This window comes from Pelophylax lessonae, assembly GCF_965119305.1.
Source record: "Pelophylax lessonae genome assembly, chromosome: 5".
NCBI classification, from domain to species: domain Eukaryota; kingdom Metazoa; phylum Chordata; class Amphibia; order Anura; family Ranidae; genus Pelophylax; species Pelophylax lessonae.
The window spans coordinates 20744310-20764653 of record NC_138772.1 but is presented as its reverse complement, the minus strand read 5'-3'; the positions used below and the strand labels follow the sequence as shown (position 1 = coordinate 20764653).

The following is a 20344-nucleotide window of genomic DNA, read 5'->3' as shown; positions in this document are numbered from 1 at the left end:
CAGTGTGAACGGGGCCTGAGTCATTTGTAATGTTTTCTCATATGTCAATAAAAGTTGTTTGTAAAACCAAAAAAAATAAATAAAAAATCGAGGTAATAAAAAAGGTATTCAGATTTGATACCAAATAAAGCCCTATCTGTCCCGAAAAAATTAGGGTAGGTTATAAATCCAACACATTATAATATGAAGAACCGAGACATCAATAAAAAAGGAGGAAAAGGTTTTGGGGCTCAAGGGGATTCAGGATAAAAAAAGACCGGGGCAAGTGGTTAAAAAGATTTGGTTTAACAGGGATATTAACCACTTAAGCCACGGAAGATTTTAACCCCTTCCTGACCAGGGGGTATTTTGCGATTCGGCACTGCGTGATTTTAACGGAAAATTGCGCAGTCGTGCGACGCTGTATCTAAACAAATTTGGCGTCCTTTTTTTTCCCACAAACAGAGCTTTCTTTTGGTGGTATTTGATCACCTGTGCGATTTTTTGATCATGCGCTATAAACAAAAAAAGAGCGTCAATTTTGCAAAAATAACAATATTTTTCACATTTTTTTATATGAAATTGCCCAAAAAAAAAAGTAAAAATCAAAATTTTTTAACATTTTCAGCCAATTTGTTTTATGCTATATATGTTTGGTAAAAAAAAAATCGCAAAAAGCGTATTTTGATTGGTTTGCGCAAAAGTTATCGCGTTTACTAACAAAGGGAAAGATTTTTGTCATTTTTTTGTTTCTTTTAACGCGTAATGGCGGCGATCTGCGATTTTTTTTCGCGGTACTGCGACATTGCAGCGGACAGATCGGACCCTTGACTGACATTTTTGACACTTTTGGGGTTGCCAGTGACATTACTACAGTAATCAGTGCTATACATATGCACTGTTACTGTAAAATGACACTGGTAGTGAAGGGGTTAACTTTTTTTTGAGAGGGAGGGGCTGTGTGTGTCCCTAGGGGCGTGATTCTAACTGTGATTGGCTGTGGCTTGAGCTGTAGGAACAGTGATCAATGGTCCTACATAGTAGAACCGTATGATCACTATTTCTACACAGGGGAGAATGACAGGCGGATTGTTTACATTAGCCGCCTGCCTTTCTCCCTCTCCACCCGACGATCACGAGTGACCGGTGGACATCGGGTCCGCCGGTCACACGCGCGGGGGAGTCCGTGACCGCGCGGGAGCACGCGCTCGTTCCCCAGAGCCTCACAGGCTAGTGACGTACCGGTACATCACTTTGCCTGTGAGGGACTGACCGCTGCAGTATATGTACTTGCGGCGGTCGGCAAGTGGTTAAGTCAGTCCCCCAGAAACCGATCTGTTCAACTCTATTGCCTAGTTATTGTATGATTGTGTGCTTTTTTTAATGGCTAAGTTCACTTTTTCCAGAGAATAACCTATGCAGCCGATGGGCTTTAGTAGTTGTTAAAGTGTAAAAGTGTACCTGTAGGCCATTTAGACCCCCCCCCCCCCCAAAAAAAAAAAAAAAAACCTAAAAAAACCCATGTACTATCTTGTTGCAAGGATGTGGAAACCATTGGACTTTCACTCCCCACTTCCTGCATTACAGAAGTGAAAAACAGTGATTTTCACATCCTAGCAATAATGCAAGATGTAGAGGCTGCTATTAAGGGCATTTTTTGCTTCTGGTGAAACCTAAATGGCCTATAGGTGTGACAATAAAATTAATGAAGATTTTGGACCCCTTTAGTAATCCTCCTCCAAGTGTAATTTCTGTATCATTGTGTTGGTCCTTGTTTGTAATCCACAGGTGCGGTAGTGTCACCCAAATTGCCGATCCCACGACAATTTTCTGCTGTGATGGGATGGAGGGTCAATACGTCAGCGTGGTGATCCCGGGACGTACTGAATTCCTGCACATGTGTGAGGTGGAGGTCTATGGTGACCCTGTAGCTCAGGAGAAGGAGAAGGGTGTCTGCTGGTAAACCTCAGAGGACCAAGACAGAAGGAGTCCTAAAGTTCATCATCAAATTTCATGTCCATCTTGAAGACGCTTCTGTTTTCCTATCTAGCTAGAGGAGGACGCTTTCTGCTCTACAACCTTGTAATCCTGTTTTAAGAAACTCTTCACAAATATCTCCCAAGAATCTGATTTTCAAATAATGTGTATTACACGTAGGGGGGGCGGTTTATAAATGTTTTCACCAAAGTGTCACCCAACTTTCACCCAGGATTCACCCATTTTTTTCCAGTAGAATCCAATTAGAAAAATGTGTGAATCTTGGGTAAAGGTTGTGTGATTCGTGTTGAAAAGCATTTAGTTAAAGTCATATAGATTTGGATAGAGTGTAGAAGATTGGAACCACTTCTGTCTGTGTCCTTATTGGGGAAATTTGCCTTATTCTGTATATTTTCCTGGTGACTATAAGCAGAAAGAGATAAGAAACCTCAAATGTAAGAAGTCATCGGAACAGAAATAGAGGGGATTCTTCAATCTTGTTCTGCTAATGATTGTCTAAGACCCTAATGTCCGAACTGGGGTCTGAGGGCCACATTTGGCCTTTTGGGCATTATTCTGTAGCCTGTGTTTCCTTACTTAGGAGCTTACTCAAGCCAATAAAGTTTCTTTCACACAATCTTATTTTTTTCAGTGTCCTCCATCTCTGTTCTTTTTTTTTTTTTTTTATGTATTTTTTTTCTTTAGGTCTATTGTATTTGATCTTGTTAAGAGGATATATTAGACTTAGGATTTCCTCCTCTTTAATAACAGATGCCTTAACAATGACTTAATTCTAACAATTTTTTTAAAAAATATGCCGTCCCCTCTTCCTACCGATTCTGCCTTACCTGTATAAAAAAGATGTGTGTACTTAACTATTTTTAACCACTTAAGCCCCCGGAAGATTTTACCCCCTTCCTGGCCAGATGGTATTTCGCGATTCGGCACTGTGTGACTTTAATGGACCATTGCGCGGTCGTACGATGCTGTACCTAAACGAATTTGACGTCCTTTTTTTCCCACAAACAGAGCTTTCTTTTGGTGGTATTTGATCACCTGTGCGATTTTTTGATCATGCGCTATAAACAAAAAAAGAGCGACAATTTTGCAAAAATAACAATATTTTTCACATTTTTTTATAAGAAATTCCCCCCCCCCAAAAAAAATGTAAAAATCAAAATTTTTTAACATTTTCGACCAATTTTTTTTATGCTACCTATGTTGGTAAAAAAAATCGCAAAAAGCGTATTTTGATTGGTTTGCGCAAAATTTATTGCGTTTACTAACAAAGGGAAAGATTTCTGTCATTTTTGTTGTTTTTTTTTAACGCGTAATGGCGGCGATCTGCGATTTTTTTGCGGTACTGCGACATTGCGGCGGACAGATCGGACCCTTGACTGACATTTTTGACACTTTTGGGGTTACCAGTGACATTTCTACAGTAATCAGTGCTATACATATGCATTGTTACTGTAAAAATACACTGGTAGTGAAGGGGTTAACTTTATTTGAGAGGGAGGGGCTGTGTGTGTCCCTAGGGGCGTGATTCTAACTGTGATTGGCTGTGGCTTGAGGTGTAGGAACAATGATCAACGGTCCTACATAGTAGAACCGTGTGATCATCGTTTCTACACCGGGGAGAATGACAGGCGGCTTGTTTACACTAGCCGCCTGACTTTCTCCCTCTCCCTGACGATCGCCGAGTGACCGGCGGACATCGGGTCCGCCGGTCACACGCGCGGGGGGGTCCGTGACCGAGTGGGAGCGTGCCTCCGGCGGTGTGTGCTCGCTCCCCAGAGCCTCACAGGCTAGCGACGTAGACCTACGTCACTCTGCCTGTGAGGGGCTGACTGCCGCAGTAAATATACTGTGAGCAGTCGGCAAGTGGTTAATTTGCTTCGATCCCGCCACATGATCCCACAGCTCCTGCTCTCCTGTATCAGTGAGTGACTGCTGCAGGGGAGAGGAAGGAGTGCTGACAACGTCTGGGCTATGAAAGCCTATTGGTAATGTCACTACTCTTAGAATTCCTAGCCACTATAGAGCTGAAACTGCAGGATCATGTGACCGGACCGGAGTGTATTAAAAATAGGTAAGTACAAACCTATTTTTATACAGGTTAGGCAAGACAGATGGGGTAAGGGGACATTTTTAAGAATATTTAGACTAAGGCTTTTCTTCCACTTTAACCTGTTGCCGACCGCCCCATGTACATTTACAGCGGGGTGGCGGCTCCTCTGCACGGAATCGCGTACCTCTACATGATTCTAAATTTCCGAGTCTGGGATGCACACGCACGCCACCCCGTCCCGCTCCTGCTGTGATTGGACACAGCAGGAGCCAATCAGCGGGTCCGGCATACTCAATGTCAGCCAGCACCCGGCGATCATTAGGGAGACAGGCAGAATGGCGATCTGTGACAAGGGAAGGCTGTGATCCTGTGTTCCTACAAAGCAGGAACACAGATCTCTGCCTTCCCACAGTAAAAGTACCTCCCCCCACCCCACAGTTAGCAAGCACTCCCTAGGCACACATTTAACCCTTTGATCGCCCCTGTTAACCCCTTCCCTGCCAGTGTCATTAGTACAGTAACACTGATCACTGTAATAATGTCACTGGTTCCCAAAAAGTGTCACGGGGTGTCCAATTTGTCCACCGCAATGTCGCATTCCTGCTATAAGTCACTGATCGCTGCCATTATTAGTAAAAACATTAAAAAAATAAACATTCCATAAATCGCATAGTTTGTAGAAGCGATAACTTTTGCACAATCAATATACGCTTATTGTGATTTTTTTTTACCAAAAACAAGTAGCAGAATACATATTGGCCTAAATTGATGATAGATTTGATTTTTTTACATTTCATTGGAAATGTTTTATAGCAGAAAGTAAAAAATATATATATATATATATATTTTTTTTTTATAGCGCAAAAAGAGGTGATCAAATACCACCAAAAGAAAGCTCTATTTGTGGGGAAAAAAAGGACACACATTTCATTTGGGTACAGCATCGTACGACGGTCCGTTCCCATCCGATTTCCCCCATAGAGATGCATGGGGAACTGACAGCTGTGTCTCCGCACACAGCACGGAGACACAGCTGTCATCCTCCTGCTCAGCGGGGAATCGGCAAATCGATCTCCCGCTGAGAAAAATGGACTCCGTCCGACGGACGGAGTGTGTGAAAGGGGCCTAACAGTCTCATGTAATGTGTCTCTGTGACTGTCCTCTGAAGCATTTTCCCAGTCTTCAATAACTTCCCAATAAATTCTTTTGCATTCAAAACATACAAGTATTACAGCGCTCAAAGAAAAAAAGTCCAAAGGATACTAAACAGTTCAAAAGTACAGTCAGGTCCATAAATATTGGGACATCGACACAATTCTAATCTTTTTGGCTCTATACACCACCACAATGGATATGAAATGAAACAAGCAAGATGTGCTTTAACTGCAGACTTTCAGCTTTAATTTGAGGGTATTTACATCCAAATCAGGTGAACGGTGTAGGAATTACAACAGTTTGTATATGTGCCTCCCACTTTTTAAGGGACCAAAAGTAATGGGACAGATTAACAATCATAAATCAAACTTTCACTTTTTAATACTCGGTTGATCCTTTGCAGTCAATTACAGCCTGACCAGCCAGACGGACCAAAAGTAATGGGACAATTGGCTGCTCAGCTGTTCCATGGCCAGGTGTGTGTTATTCCCTCATTATCCCATTTACAAGGAGCAGATAAAAGGTCCAGGGTTCATTTCAAGTGTGCTATTTGCATCTGGAATCTGTTGCTGTCAACTCTCAATATGAGATCCAAAGAGCTGTCACTATCAGTGAATAGGGATGATCGAACGGTTCGGGTCCACCATCGGTTCGGCCCGAACATTGGGTGTTCGAGGTTCGGCCGAATTTAGAACTTTTTGCCCAAAAAGTTCGGAATTCGGCAACCAGAACCGCCCAAAATGTAATGCTTCAGGAAATGGGCTTTAAAAGCCCGTGATTGGACCAGAACCATTAGCAAAAGCCGATTGAGGGGACAGGAGAATGCTAGGAATGTGATTGGAGTGACTAGGGGGTCCCTAGACCAATCATTAGTGAATACGCCCCCCAGTATATAAGATCGCCCCCACCATATTCCTAGCATTGTTATACTGGACATGGAAGAGAGTGGAAGCAGTTCTGTTAATTTTACTTGAAAAGTGTAATTTAGCTATTTATTAGTGTGAAGAAAGGGATATCTAGTGTAGTTAGAGTGCTCCTTTACACTTTAGTTAGCTTCAAAAATTTAGTTTCTGTAGGGAAAGTGTTAAGTGTCAGGGGACCGTAGTGTAGTGTAGGGTTAACTGGCAGTGACTGCTATGGCAGGGTGACAAAACCCTTCCATAGCAGGGTGACCGCTATAGAGAAATGATCATTTCTCTGAATAGCTTCGGGACAGGTATGTGGCTTCTCACCAGCCAAGCATTTTTTATGCTGCAGGGGCTGCCACTGCCAGTGCTTTTTTGAGGACATGTTTGATGTCAGACATGACATCTGAACATGTGTATAGGGGGTATATATAGACATATATGTCTGAATATATACCCCTAGACATATATAGGTGTGATAGTAGCTGAAATAAATGCTTGCGCTAATGAAATAATTTACAGTAATATATTTCTGCTACTATCACACCTATATATGTCTAAAAAAAAATCTTTTTTTTTCTGGTTCTGGACATGCTACAGAGCTGAAACTTCACATGTACACTTTTTAGACCCCCCCAGATCTGAAATCCAAAGTAAAAATCAAAAAATCTCTTTTTTTTTTTTTAATTTTTTCAATAATTGTCTTTTTTATCAAAAATTACAATTTTTAAGAACTTTTTTTGTGTGATTTTGTGTCTGGGGGGTCTAAAAGGTGTACCTGTGAAGTTTCAGCTCTGTAGCATGTCCAGAACCAGAAAAAAAGATCATATAGGTGTTAAAGTTAAAGGAGGGTCCCGACCCACATCCCTGTTCTACTGAAAAATTATCTTTTTTTTTTTTTCATGGTTCTGGACATGCTACAGAGCTGAAACTTCACGTGTACACCTTTTAGACCCCCCAGATACTAAATCCAAAGTCAAAATCAAAAAATCTCTCTTTTTTTTTTTTAATTTTTTCAATAATTGGCTTTTTTATCAAAAATTACAATTTTTAAGAACTTTTTTTTGTGTGATTAATAGTTAATGGGGCATGACCCAGAACCCTAGGCACTTTTTAGGGGCATTTATTGGGTTTTGGGGCTTCAAAATGGTGTTTTTTGATTACCGAAGTTCGGGTCCCATTGATTTCAATGGGGTTCTGAAATCCGGGCCGAACTTTCGGGAAGTTCGGATGTTCTGGCCGAACCGAACTTTTCAAAAGTTCGATCATCCTTATCAGTGAAGCAAGCCATCATTAGGCTGAAAAAACAAAACAAACCCATTAGAGAGATAGCAAAAACATTAGGTGTGGGCAAATCAACTGTTTGGGACATCCTTAAAAAGAAAGAACGCACCGGTGAGCTCAGCAACACCAAAAGACCCGGAAGACCACGGAAAACAATTGTGGTGGATGACCAAATAATTATTTCCCTGGTGAAGAAAACACCCTTCACAACAGTTGGCCAGATCAAGAACACTCTCCAGGAGGTAGGTGTATGTGTGTCAAAGTCAACAATCAAGAGAAGACTTCACCAGAGTGAATACAGAGGGTTCACCACAAGATGTAAACCATTGGTGAGCCTCAAAAACAGGAAGGCCAGATTAGAGTTTGCCAAGCAACATCTAAAAAAGCCTTCACAGTTCTGGAACAACATCCTATGGACAGATGAGACCAAGATCAACTTGTACCGGAGTGATGGGAAGAGAAGAGTATGGAGAAGGAAAGGAACTGCTCATGACCCAAAGCATACCACCCCATCAGTGAAGCATGGTGGTGGTAGTGTCATGGTGTGGGCATGTATGGCTGCCAATGGAACTGGTTCTCTTGTATTTATTGATGATGTGACTGCTGACAAAAGCAGCAGGATGAATTCTGAAGTGTTTCGGGCAATATTATCTGCTCATATTCAGCCAAATGCTTGAGAACTCATTGGACGGCGCTTCACAGTGCAGATGGACAACCGTGCCGGTTTAGGAGATATTATTTGTACCTACAGGTAAGCCTTATTATAGGCTTACCTGTAGGTAAAAGTGTCAAAAAGCGGGATACAACCGCTTTAAGCTGTAGAAAAGCTTCCTCACAAGCAGAAGTCCATCTCTCACTGAAATGAGTTTTGTGGTTTGTGTCCATGCCAGGGGTTTCTTTAAGCAAGTCATTAAGAGGCCGAGCAGTCTTGGAATAGCCTCTAATGAATCGACGATAATAGCCACAAAATCCCAAGAAGGACCTCAGTTCTGTCAGATTTGTGGGACGGGGCCAGGTTACCACAGCCTCCACCTTAGCAGGGTCTGTTGCTACCCCTTCTGCAGATACGATGTGACCCACAAAGTTTACTGAAGAACGAGCAAACTTACATTTGTCCAGTGAAAGTTTCAGACCTTCCTTCCTCAAACGATCTAGCACTCTAAAAAGTCTCTGGTCATGCTCCTCCAGAGTGGAGCCAAAGACAATTATGTCATCAAGGTAGACGATACATTGAGTGGGACAAAGGTCTCCCAGGGTCCGATCCATTAGATGTTGAAAGGTTGCAGGTGCACCACTAATGCCCTGAGGCATGCGAACAAACTGGAAAAACCCCAGGGGGCAAATAAAAGCCGTCTTTTCTTGATCTCACTCATTGGGACCTGGTAATAACCAGATCTTAAGTCCATTACTGTGAACCATTTACTGCCTTGCAGGGCATCAAGAGCTTCCTCAATGCGAGGTAGCGTGTATTGATCAGGGACTGTTCGCCGATTTAGAGTCCTGTAGTCGACACATATTCGCACTCCACCATTTTTCTTTCTGACTACCACTAGGGATGGGGATGCATACGGGCTTTTAGACTCAGCAATGATGTTTTCATCTTTCATTTTGTGCAAGCACTCTCGAACATCATCCAGATCTTGAAGAGGTATGCGCCTGGATCTTTCTCTAAATGGGGTGCTATCTGTTAGGCGAATACTGTGCTGAATACTTTTTGCACACCCAACATCCATGTCATCTGTAGAGAAAACATCATTGTATTCCATTAGCTGCTCTCCTAGTGCCTGTTGGTGCTCTGCAGGACTATCAGCATCATTCAAGTGAAAGTCTAATTTGATTTCTATCTCCTTGACTTTGGCAGTGTAGGAGCTAATGGTTTCCACTGGGTAACAATAGGCTACCTCTTTCCAGGCTGGTATTATAACTGGGTGTGTGGTAATGTTCCGGACAGTAACAACATCCATTCTTCTACATTTTACACGATAGTCTTTCCTATCTCCCAGCCATTCTTTATAGCCTCTTTTGTATCAGTCTCTAGCAAAAAGAAACTACCATTTGCACTTGGTGAAATTTCCACATAAACCCGCAACACTCTCACTCCCCCTGCTGGAAGCTCTATATGATGCCATGGATTTCCCACACACCCTCCAGGAAGATCAGGACGGGAGCAAAAGTTTGGCAGATATTTTGAAGTTCTGGAGCAACAGGCAGTGAAGGTAGGGGAGTTCCCCGTTGAGGCTGAAGAAACCGTATGAAAGCAGCCTCCACAGCTTCAACATTGGAACCCACAATCATAGGAGCATACTCAATACCCCCAGGTGGAGGGCTCACATAAGCAATACATTTAAGTGGGGGATCCTCTATAGCTATCACGCCAGGAATGCGAAGCTCAACATAAACAGGCAAAGTGTCCGCAGGTTGCAAAGGGAGGTGGTTTAAGTGTTGCTGATAGAAGGGCCTGTATATGATCGTCAGCTGAGAACCAGTATCAAACAGGGCAGTAGTGGGTATATCATTAACAAACAAATTGAAAGTACATCTGCGGCCTACCCCAGGTAGCTTGGTAAACGTTTGTTTTCTTGATCTTCCCTGTTTTCTTTGGTACATATGTCCAGCTTTACTGTGAATTTCAGAACTGTCAGCAAGCAGTGGACACTGACGAACTGTGTGGCCTGCTTGTCCACAGCGGAAACATTTAATGTGGAAGAGAGGCTTATCACTGGAGGTTTTATCAGCAGATAGAGCTCTAGGCTGTGGGAGTCTACCCACTTCTTTGTTCTTAGCAATAGTCTCCTTTGTGGGCTCCACCCCAGCATTCTGTTTAACTTTGCTCTTGGAAGGGGTACTAAAAAGAATATCAGACTCCTGTCTCTTTACTTCAGTCATAGTTTCAGTGAAAGTAAAGTTCCTCTCTCTCAAAACAACTCTTAGAACCGGTGATATTGGGTGGTATGGCAGTAGCCCCTTTATTATTTGAGCAGTCCTTAATCTGTCAACAGCTGTAGGAGAGATGACCTTGTCAGTGAGCAATCTCCCCAGTAGTACTTCTAGCCTCCTCACAAACACAGAAACATCCTCTCCCTCTTTATGCTTTGTCTGTTTAAAATCAGCAAGCATCTGATCAGGGTCACGGTGCCGTCCATAAGCATCTGTCAAAATATCAATATATTCTTGAGCACTGGTACTCACATGAGTCTCCTTGTAAACTCTGATGATAATGGATGCTGGCGGTCTTAAACTTTCCATGATGCGCTGTTTTTTCTTTTCCTCTGAGCAGGTCCATTCCTCTATCACTTGCTGTGCAAAATCTCTCCACACCTCAAAGCTTTCTTCACCAACAGGGACAGGTAGCACTCCTGAAAAAGCCTTTAACCACTTAAGCCCCGGAAGATTTTACCCCCTTCCTGACCAGGGTTTTTTTTGCTATTTTTTACTGCGTGACTTTAACCGACAATTGCGCGGTCGTGCGACGCTGTACCTAAACGAATTTGGCATCCTTTTTTTCCCCACAAACAGAGCTTTCTTTTGGTGGTATTTGATCACCTGTGCGATTTTTTGATCATGCGCTATAAACAAAAAAAGAGCGTCAATTTTGTAAAAATAATATTTTTCACATTTTTTTATATGAAATTCCCCAAAAAAAAAATGTAAAAATCAAAATTTTTTAACATTTTCGGCCAATTTGTTTTATGCTACATATGTTTGGTAAAAAAAATCGCAAAAAGCGTATTTTGATTGGTTTGCGCAAAAGTTATCGCGTTTCCTAACAAAGGGAAAGATTTTTGTCATTTTTGGTGTTTTTTTTTTTTAACGAGTAATTGCGGCGATCTGCGATTTTTTTTGCGGTACTGCGACATTGCGGCGGACAGATCGGACCCTTGACTGACATTTTTGACACTTTTGGGGTTACCAGTGACATTACTGCAGTAATCAGTGCTATACATATGCACTGTTACTGTAAAAATGACACTGGCAGGGAAGGGATTAACTGTATTGGAGAGGGAGGGGTTAAGTGTTTCTAACTGTGATTGGCTGTGGCTACTAGTGTAAAAACAGAGATCAACGGTCCTACATAGTAGAACCGTCTGATCTCCATTTTTACACAGGGGAGAATGACAGGCGGCTTGTTTACATCAGCCGTCTGCCTTTCTCCCTCTCTACCGAAGATCGCAGTGTGACCGGCGGACATCAGGTCCGCCGGTCACACGCGCGGACTCCTCAGTGAACGAGCTGGGGCGGGCGCGCGCTCGCCCGCTATTGGCTCACAAGCCGGTCACAGGCTAGTGACGTATATATACGTCACTCTGCCTGGCCGGGGCTGACCACCGCAGTATATCTACTTGCGGCGGTCGGCAAGTGGTTAATTTGCGATAAGAATCAGCATGTAAATTCTGGGCAATGACTTCAGTGACTTTTAGCAGCAGATGCTCAATATCTGTTTCCTGCTTAACAGCTGCAGCAGACAACATTACAGTTTCTCCTGATGAAGCAGTTGTATTCAATGGTTCACACTTATCAGGCAGTGCTGGTAACTTCCGCCTTACTGGAGGTGAACTTACTGGAAATACTACAGCACAACCAATTTCTTCAGCCCCTTTCGGATATATACAAAAGGGCCCTTTAACTGGATTTAAATCCACCTCACTGAGACAGAGATAATGGGTATACAGTTCATAACTCTCATCTTCCTCTCTTTTATCCACAGGAGCGGCATACCGCAAGGTTTCATTTGCTTTTAGCGCCTCCTGCAGTTTGTGGACGCTCACACGGATAGGTACATATGAAATAGCAAATGTCCTTTTAGGTGGCAGTCCCTCTTCCAGGGCCCACTGCCTCACAGCTTCTGTAGATAACAATGACATGGTCGTTCCTTAATGTCCTGATCCAAGATTTCTATCTCAGCAGTGCCTCCAAATGTAGCGCTATTTTGATCACTCTTGGCGGCTACTGGGGTATGATGACGCCACCTGTGTAGTATTTAGGAGCAGAGTATATATAATCTGTGTGATCAGGACAGGATTTATAGTAAGCGCCAGTGCCTCCACTCAATCAGGGCTTGTGATTAGCAAGTGAAATCCCAATTGAGAAAACATATCCATATAGACAGTAATCCACACAGCAGAGTGTTTAAATGTCCATGTATTGAAGAAATAACATTCAGAGAACCATACAACATAAGATATTCTCCTCAGGAACATTAAATCATTAGCAGTGTCTCTGTGTGTCTCAGTGAGGGGATGTTACAGCACTTACAGTCTCTGTTCTCTAAGCATGAAATTCCTGTGTGTCCTCATGTCTCTCTTATCTCCAGTCTTACCCAGCAATCCTTGCTCTGCACTTTTTGATGACCTCATTCTTCTTGCAGGGAGACAAAGAAAGCACAGCAGCCATATTGACAAAGGGCAAAACAAACACTGCATAACAGGAATACACACTTGAAAGATGGGCAAAGAAATTATCACATCACTACACTGGCAATTCTTTTTTTTACATTCAGCTGTCAGTGGGGAAGCCCGCTGACAGCTGATGACTCATCAGTTGTTAAGGATGTGGCGGCTGACTTCCCAGCCCATTCTTTAGCAACAGGCTATATACAGTGTTTTTAAAGAGGAAAAAAAAAACACAAAAAATGCAAAATGCATGAAAACTACATACAAAAAAGCATAAAATAAGCAGGTTTAAAAACCCAAAACACACCGCTAAATGTGTCTGAAAACTGCAGCACCCGCATAGATGTGAACCTAAACTTAAAGGAGAATTAAACAAGAAAAAATAAATGATTAGTTAACCACTTAAGCCCCGGAAGATTTTACCCCCTTCCTGACCAGGGGGTATTTTGCGATTCGGCACTGCATGACTTTAACGGACAATTGCGCGGTCGTGCAACGCTGTACCTAAACTAATTTGACGTCCTTTTTTTCCCACAAACAGAGCTTTCTTTTGGTGGTATTTGATCACCTGTGCGATTTTTTGATCATGCGGTATAAACAAAAAAAGAGTGTCAATTTTGCAAAAATAGCAATATTTTTCACATTTTTTAATATGAAATTCCCCCCAAAAAAAATGTAAAAATCAAAATGTTTTAACATTTTCGGTCAATTTGTTTTCTGCTACATATGTTTGGTAAAAAAAATCACAAAAAGCGTATTTTGATTGGTTTGCCCAAAAGTTATCGCGTTTACTAACAAAGAGAAAGATTTTTGTCATTTTTGTTGTTTTTTTTTAACGCGTAATGGCGGTGATCTGCGATTTTTTTTACGGTACTGCGACATTGCGGCGGACAGATCGGACCCTTGACTGACATTTTTGACACTTTTGGGGTTACCAGTGACATTTCTACAGTAATCAGTGCTATACATATGCACTGTTACTGTAAAATGACACTGGCAGTGAAGGGGTTAACTTTTTTTTGAGAGGGAGGGGCTGTGTGTGTCCCTAGGGGCATGATTCTAACTGTGATTGGCTGTGGCTTGGGCTGTAGGAACAATGATCAACGGTCCTACATAGTAGAACCGTGTGATCATTGTTTCTACACAGGGGAGAATGACAGGCGGCTTGTTTACATTAGCCGCCTGACTTTCTCCCTCTGCAGCGGCGATCGGCGGACATCGGGTCACTCTGCGGACATCGGGGGTCTGTGACCACGCGCGAGCGCGCCTCCGGGTGCGCGCGCTCGCTCCCTAGACCCTCACAGGCTAGCAACGTAGATCTACATCACTTTGCCTGTGAGGGGCTGACTGCCGACGTAAATCGTCTTTAGGCAGTCGGCAAGTGGTTAAAGAGGAAAAAAAAAACACAAAAAATACAAAATGCATGAAAACTACATACAAAAGAGCATAAAAAAAAGCAGGTTTAAAAACCCAAAATGCACCGCTAAACGTATCTGAAAACTGCAGCAACCGCATAGATGTGAACCTAAAGTTAAAGGAGAATTAAACAAGAAAAAATAAATGATTAGTTAAACCCACAAGTGTTTTTTTTAACCACTACTATTCCTATATATTGGTTTTTGAAATTTACAAATTCAGCAATTTAGAAATTGGATGAAAGGTTTAGCACTGGGAAACAATTTTTAAAAGATAAAAATATTATTTAATATATTTTTATACAACTATATAGATCAGACCAAAATGAGGAACAAATGAGGAGGAAAGAGGGACAGAGGGACTTTGTTTCAAATCCGGGACAGTCCCTGGAAATCAGGGACAGTTGGGAGCTATGCGGGTGGTAACACTATTCGCTTCATCATCTGCAAAAGCATAAAGCCAGCCAACAGTAGTGACAGTGCCAGGCAGGAGCAGCCAGTGGCAAAGTTTTTTGTGTCAGCAAAGTGTCAGTGCCAGCAAGAGTTGGTGGCAGCCAGTGACCAAGTTTTGTTGCCAGCAAGTGACGTGCAAGTTAGTGACTGTGCCAGCAAGTGAACACGTCAGCATGTTTTGGTGCCAGCAAGTCACCGTAACAATCTTTCCATGATCATCTTGAGCTGGACCAAGCCAAGTGTCAAAGAGATCAAAGTATACACAGCTACATAGTTATAAGGTTGAATAAAGACACCAGTCCATCCAGTTCAACCTGAGTGTGTGACCACTGTTTCTGTTTTCCATATCTGTGAACATTGTATGAATTTTAATTGTAAGCATGGAGTCTTCTGTACCAATAAAGTCTAATCAGTCCCCCCCCCCAACATTAGTGGTCAATGGCTGGTTGTGTGAACCCCCCAACATTAGTAGTTACTGGCTTACCATATGAACCCCCAACATTAGTGGTCAGTAGCTGGCTCTGCCAAACCCCCAGAATTGTGGTCAGTGGTTGGTTGTATGAACCCCCCAACATTAGTGGTTAGTGACTGGCTGTATGACCCCCCCCCCAACATTAGTGGTCAGTGGCTAGCTGTGTGAACCCCCCAACATTAGTGGTAAGTGGCTGGCTGTATGAACCCCCCAATAATAGTGGTTAGTGGCTGGCTGTATGAACCCCCCAAACATTAGTGGTTAGTAGCTGGCTGTGTGACCCCCCCAACATTAATGATCAGTGGCTAGCTGTGTGAACCCCCCAACATTAGTGGTCAGTGGCTAGCTGTGTGAACCCCCCAAAATGTGTGGTTAGTGGCTGGCTGTGCAAACCCCCCAACATTAGTGGTCAGTGGCTGGCTGTATGAATCCCCAACATTAGTGGTCAGTGGCTGGCTGTGTGAACCCCCCAACATTAGTGGTCAGTGGCTAGCTGTGTGAACCCCCCAAAATGTGTGGTTAGTGGCTGGCTGTGCAAACCCCCCAACATTAGTGGTCAGTGGCTGGCTGTATGAATCCCCAACATTAGTGGTCAGTGACTGGCTGTATGAATCCCCAACATTAGGGGTCAGTGGCTGGCTGTGGGAACCCCCAACATTAGTGGTTACTGGCTTGCTGTGTGAACTCCTCAACATTAGCGGTCATTGGCTGGCTGTATGAAGCCCTCAACATTGGTGGTCAGTGACTGGTTGTGTGAACCTCCCAACATTAGTGGTCAATACCTGGCTGTGTGAACCCCCTAAACATTAGTGGTCAGTGGATAGCTGTATTACCACCCACAAAATTGATGTTAAGTGGCTGGCTGAACCCCCCCCCCCCCCCCAACCAAAACATTATTGGTCAGGGAGATAAGAAAAAGGAAAATTGCCTCTAAGTGCAGTATGGATAAGACATTTATTAAAGAATCCATATTAACCCCTCACATGTAAATAAAAATATACAGGCTCATCTACATGGTGATAGATAAACTTGATAAACGTGTCTATAGATAGACTTGGATAACCTGCCACGCCAAACTGTTTCCACAAATGACTGCTGCCAGGGGAGTGGAAACCGGCCACTCTCACCCAAATTCATGGTAAAAGCCAATGATCCGATGAAGCCCCAGCGAGATTTCATCACCAGGAGGAGGGAACTTGTTTATATATTGGAAAAATAAAGGGGGGATCTATGCGCTGCCAATCTGGTAATAGAATAGAAGGGAGTCCGATATAGGGATGTAACTAATATTGTAAAATGATGTAAAATCGCATAAGAATAAAAATACTTAATCAATAAAAGAAGGATAGGAGTGGAATAAATGCAGTGACCAGCCTACATGCCCCCTTCAACTTACGACTAAGCACTCCAATGTGTGAAACATGTCAACTGTAACCTATCCTGCGCTATTGTCCTATGTTTGAAGAATAAAGGACGTTTTATTGGATTACAACAGCGGGGAGCAACCAGTTTCTTCTCATTTCTATGTCACTGCAGTAGCGAGCCGGGGCCAGCACCTGTGAGTAAACCATTACATACTACACCTGAGCGGTATCCTGTTTTTTCTGTACTTCACGTGCTCAGTGAAACGTTTCCTTAACTATACCTTGCAACTGCCACTATAACTGCTTGTATACTGATGGGGCTGCCCAATCTGGCCAAAAACAGAGATCACCATATGTTTACGGCTGTCCTTCAGACTACACTGTCTGAAAGACCTAAGGAGAAAATAATAACAAATAATTGCTTAATAGCTAATGTTTCTTCTGGGGTAAGCAGAGGCCAGGATATGTCAAATGACATATGAAGACAATCGGATCACGTTTTCCACATTTAGTGGTGCTCTGTTATTTATTGGCAGCTTACATTATAAAGAAGAATGAAGGAAGAACAGCCTGAGGAAATGTTGTCAATGTATTACAGCAAATACAAAAATGGTTTGTCTGCATTCTCCATTTTCACCACTAGATGGCCTAAATACAAAAAACATAGACTAGTTTCCTTTTTTTTTTTCTACATACACAGAATAATCTTCAGTAATGTTTTAGAAATATTCATGAAAATGCATTTTATTTAAAGGACAAGTCTGGTCTAATTAACAATAAGATTGCTTGAAAAACATCTTCTAAAATCATTAAATACAATTATTAGACCACTCTTCTTCCTATGAGGTCCCTTTCACATGGGCACTGATGCAAAAAACAGGGGGTTGGAGCAAATTTTTAGCTTGTCTCAGCCACTGGTCAAAACTTGGCAATGGCTGCAGGACAGCCCCAAACACACTGCCATGTTGTGGTTCACAGGGGATATCATGTGCCACCATGCCCCGGGAAGTAAATAGAGCCTTGCCTTAACCACGATCCAATTGTGTCCAATAGACACAGTTGGGGTGCAGAGAAGAGGGATTTTAGTGTAAAAATCCTTTACAAACATTCATGCGGGAGGCGGCATATTTCCTCCCAATCTCTTGCTAATCACAGGCTAGCCACTGCCGACAGCACAATCTACCACGGATAACGAGTCAGCACTTCCCCTGAGACACTTTCCTGGCGGCGGCTCGGCTCCCGGCAGTGGCTTCTCCCCTCCTCGCGACTCCGACATCCGTCCTCTTCTGCTCGGCTCCCGGCGGCGGCTTCTGCCCTCCTCACGACTCCTCTTCTGCGGCGGCGGGAAGGTGACCGGGCGGTGACGGTGAGTGACTAATGCACGCACCGGCACCGCCCCCAACGAGGTCAGCATGGATGTCCTGAATCATGATTGGTCCAGGCTGGAGTCTGGACCAATCATGATCCAAGACATCACAAAAGGGGGGTGGTGTAGCGCAGTGCTCTGCGCCACAGTTACGCCCCAGAAGGCCGCCAATCGGTGCCTCTGCGGGTGGAAACCCCCCCCATAGGCACCAATGAGGCGGGCGCCCCTAGTGGGCAAAAAATTATTATTTTTTTTTTAAATCTTTTTTTTTTCTTTTTCTTTTTGGGGGGGAGGCGGCGCCCCTGCGCCCCCTATTGGCCGGCCGCCACTGGTCGCAGGCCACAATGAGCAGGGCGGGCAGATAACAGGTCCGTGTTCACTCAGCATATGCAGAGCAGATGCGGACACAGCCTGCTCTACTTTATGGGCCCTCTGATCCGATCAGCCCAGACAGGAGGGGACAGATCCCATTCTGTTTTTTTAAGTGGATCGGATTGGAGATAGGCAGTTGTAAACTGACACAAGTCCGTTTACATCTGCTACTCTATAGAGGTGAATGGAGAGTCAAAATACGTCCATCTGAAAAACAGGCGGACCCGATCAGATCGATTGGATAAAAGGGACAAAAACGATATACCGCTCAGGCAATTAGTAGTTGATTAACCTCCGCAGGTGCACACCTAGGTTAGCCATAGAGATGTATAGAACTGTTCGCCGGCGAACAGTTCCCGGCGAACTTAGCATGTTCGCGTTCGCCGCTGCCGGCGAACATATGCGATGTTCGGTCCGCCCCCCATAAGACATCATTGAGGCAAACTTTGACCCTGAACTTTACAGTCAGCAGACACATTTCCAGCCAATCAGCATACCTCCCTCCCACACCCTCCCACCTCCTATAAATAAGCAAGGGCAGCATCCATCTTAGATCATTCTGAAGCAGTGTGTTAGTGAGAGTAGGGAGAGAGCTGCTGCTGCTGCTGCTGCTGTTAAGCTAGGGACAGTTAGTCAGTGTTCCTGGTCTTGCAGTGTTCTTGGTCCACTACTGCTGTAATATCAGCACCCCAAAAAGCCCTTCTAAGGGCTGGTATTTGTGGTTTTTTTTTTTTTTATATATATATATATATATATATACCTAGCGTCCCCAAAAGCCCTTTTAAGGGCTGGTAATTGAGTTGTTTCTTCTTATATATATATATATATATCTATATCTATCTAGTGTCCCCAAAAGCCCTTTTAAGGGCTGGTAATTGAGTTGTTTCTTCATATATATATATATCTATATCTATCTAGTGTCCCCAAAAGCCCTTTTAAGGGCTGGTAATTGAGGATTTTTTTTATTTATATATATACATATATATATATATATATATATATAGTGTCCCCAAAAGCCCTTTTAAGGGCTGGTAAGGTAATAGAGTTTTTTCTTTATATATATATATCTATATATATCTATTGTACACTGCAGTTGCCTGCCCGCTGTGTGTGAGAGGCCACAGACCTACCACAGACTGTACTGTGTGCACACCACACTCATTTCGGGTGGCACAGGCACAGTACCTTGCATTTTAAAAAATATTTTTTTTTCCTCTGTCATAATTGCAGTGAGTGCTGTGTCAGGTCCACAGAGTGCACTGTACCCACTGCAGTGCACTGCCCACCACTGATATATATAAGGTGGCACAGCATCTTGTTGCAATAAATTGAAAAAAAAAAATATTTTTTATTATTGCAGTTGCCTGGGCTGCCAGTTACTGTCAGGTCCACAGAGTGTACTGTGCCCACTGCAGTGCCACTGTGTGCCCACCCACCACTGATATATAAGGTGGCACAGCAGCTTGCAAAGTAAAAAAAAATATATATATTTTTTAATTGCAGTTGCCTGGGTGCCAGTGACTGCTGTCAGGTCCACAGAGAGTGTACTGTGCCACTGCCCACCCACCACTGATATATAAGGTGGCACAGCAGCTTGCAAAGTAAAATAAAATATATTTTTTTAAAATTGCAGTTGCCTGGGTGCCAGTGACTGCTGTCAGGTCCACAGAGAGTGTACTGTGCCACTGCCCACCCACCACTGATATATAAAGTGGCACAGCAGCTTGCAAAGTAAAAAAATATATATATATTTTTTAAATTGCAGTTGCCTGGGTGCCAGTGACTGCTGTCAGGTCCACAGAGAGTGTACTGTGCCACTGCCCACCCACCACTGATATATAAAGTGGCACAGCAGCTTGCAAAGTAAAAAAAATATATATATATTTTTTAGATTGCAGTTGCCTGGGTGCCAGTGACTGCTGTCAGGTCCACAGAGAGTGTACTGTGCCACTGCCCACCCACCACTGATATATAAAGTGGCACAGCAGCTTGCAAAGTAAAAAAAATATATATATATTTTTTAGATTGCAGTTGCCTGGGTGCCAGTGACTGCTGTCAGGTCCACAGAGAGTGTACTGTGCCACTGCCCACCCACCACTGATATATATGCCTGCAAGAGAAAAAGCCAGCCGCAGAGAAGC

At 43.2% G+C, this 20344-nt stretch overlaps 1 protein-coding gene across 1 annotated transcript in view; it reads left to right on the top strand.

Annotated features, from left to right (window-relative positions):
• Positions 1 to 20344, top strand: part of LOC309556413 (uncharacterized protein) — a gene marked incomplete at its 5' end in the record, with an annotated part of 208272 nt that overhangs the window by 22491 nt on the left and 165437 nt on the right. Inside the window, one exon of the mRNA XM_082258879.1 lies at positions 1768 to 1930. Within this exon, the coding sequence (XP_082115005.1) occupies positions 1768 to 1930 (163 nt within the window). The remainder of the gene's footprint in view (positions 1 to 1767; positions 1931 to 20344) is intronic.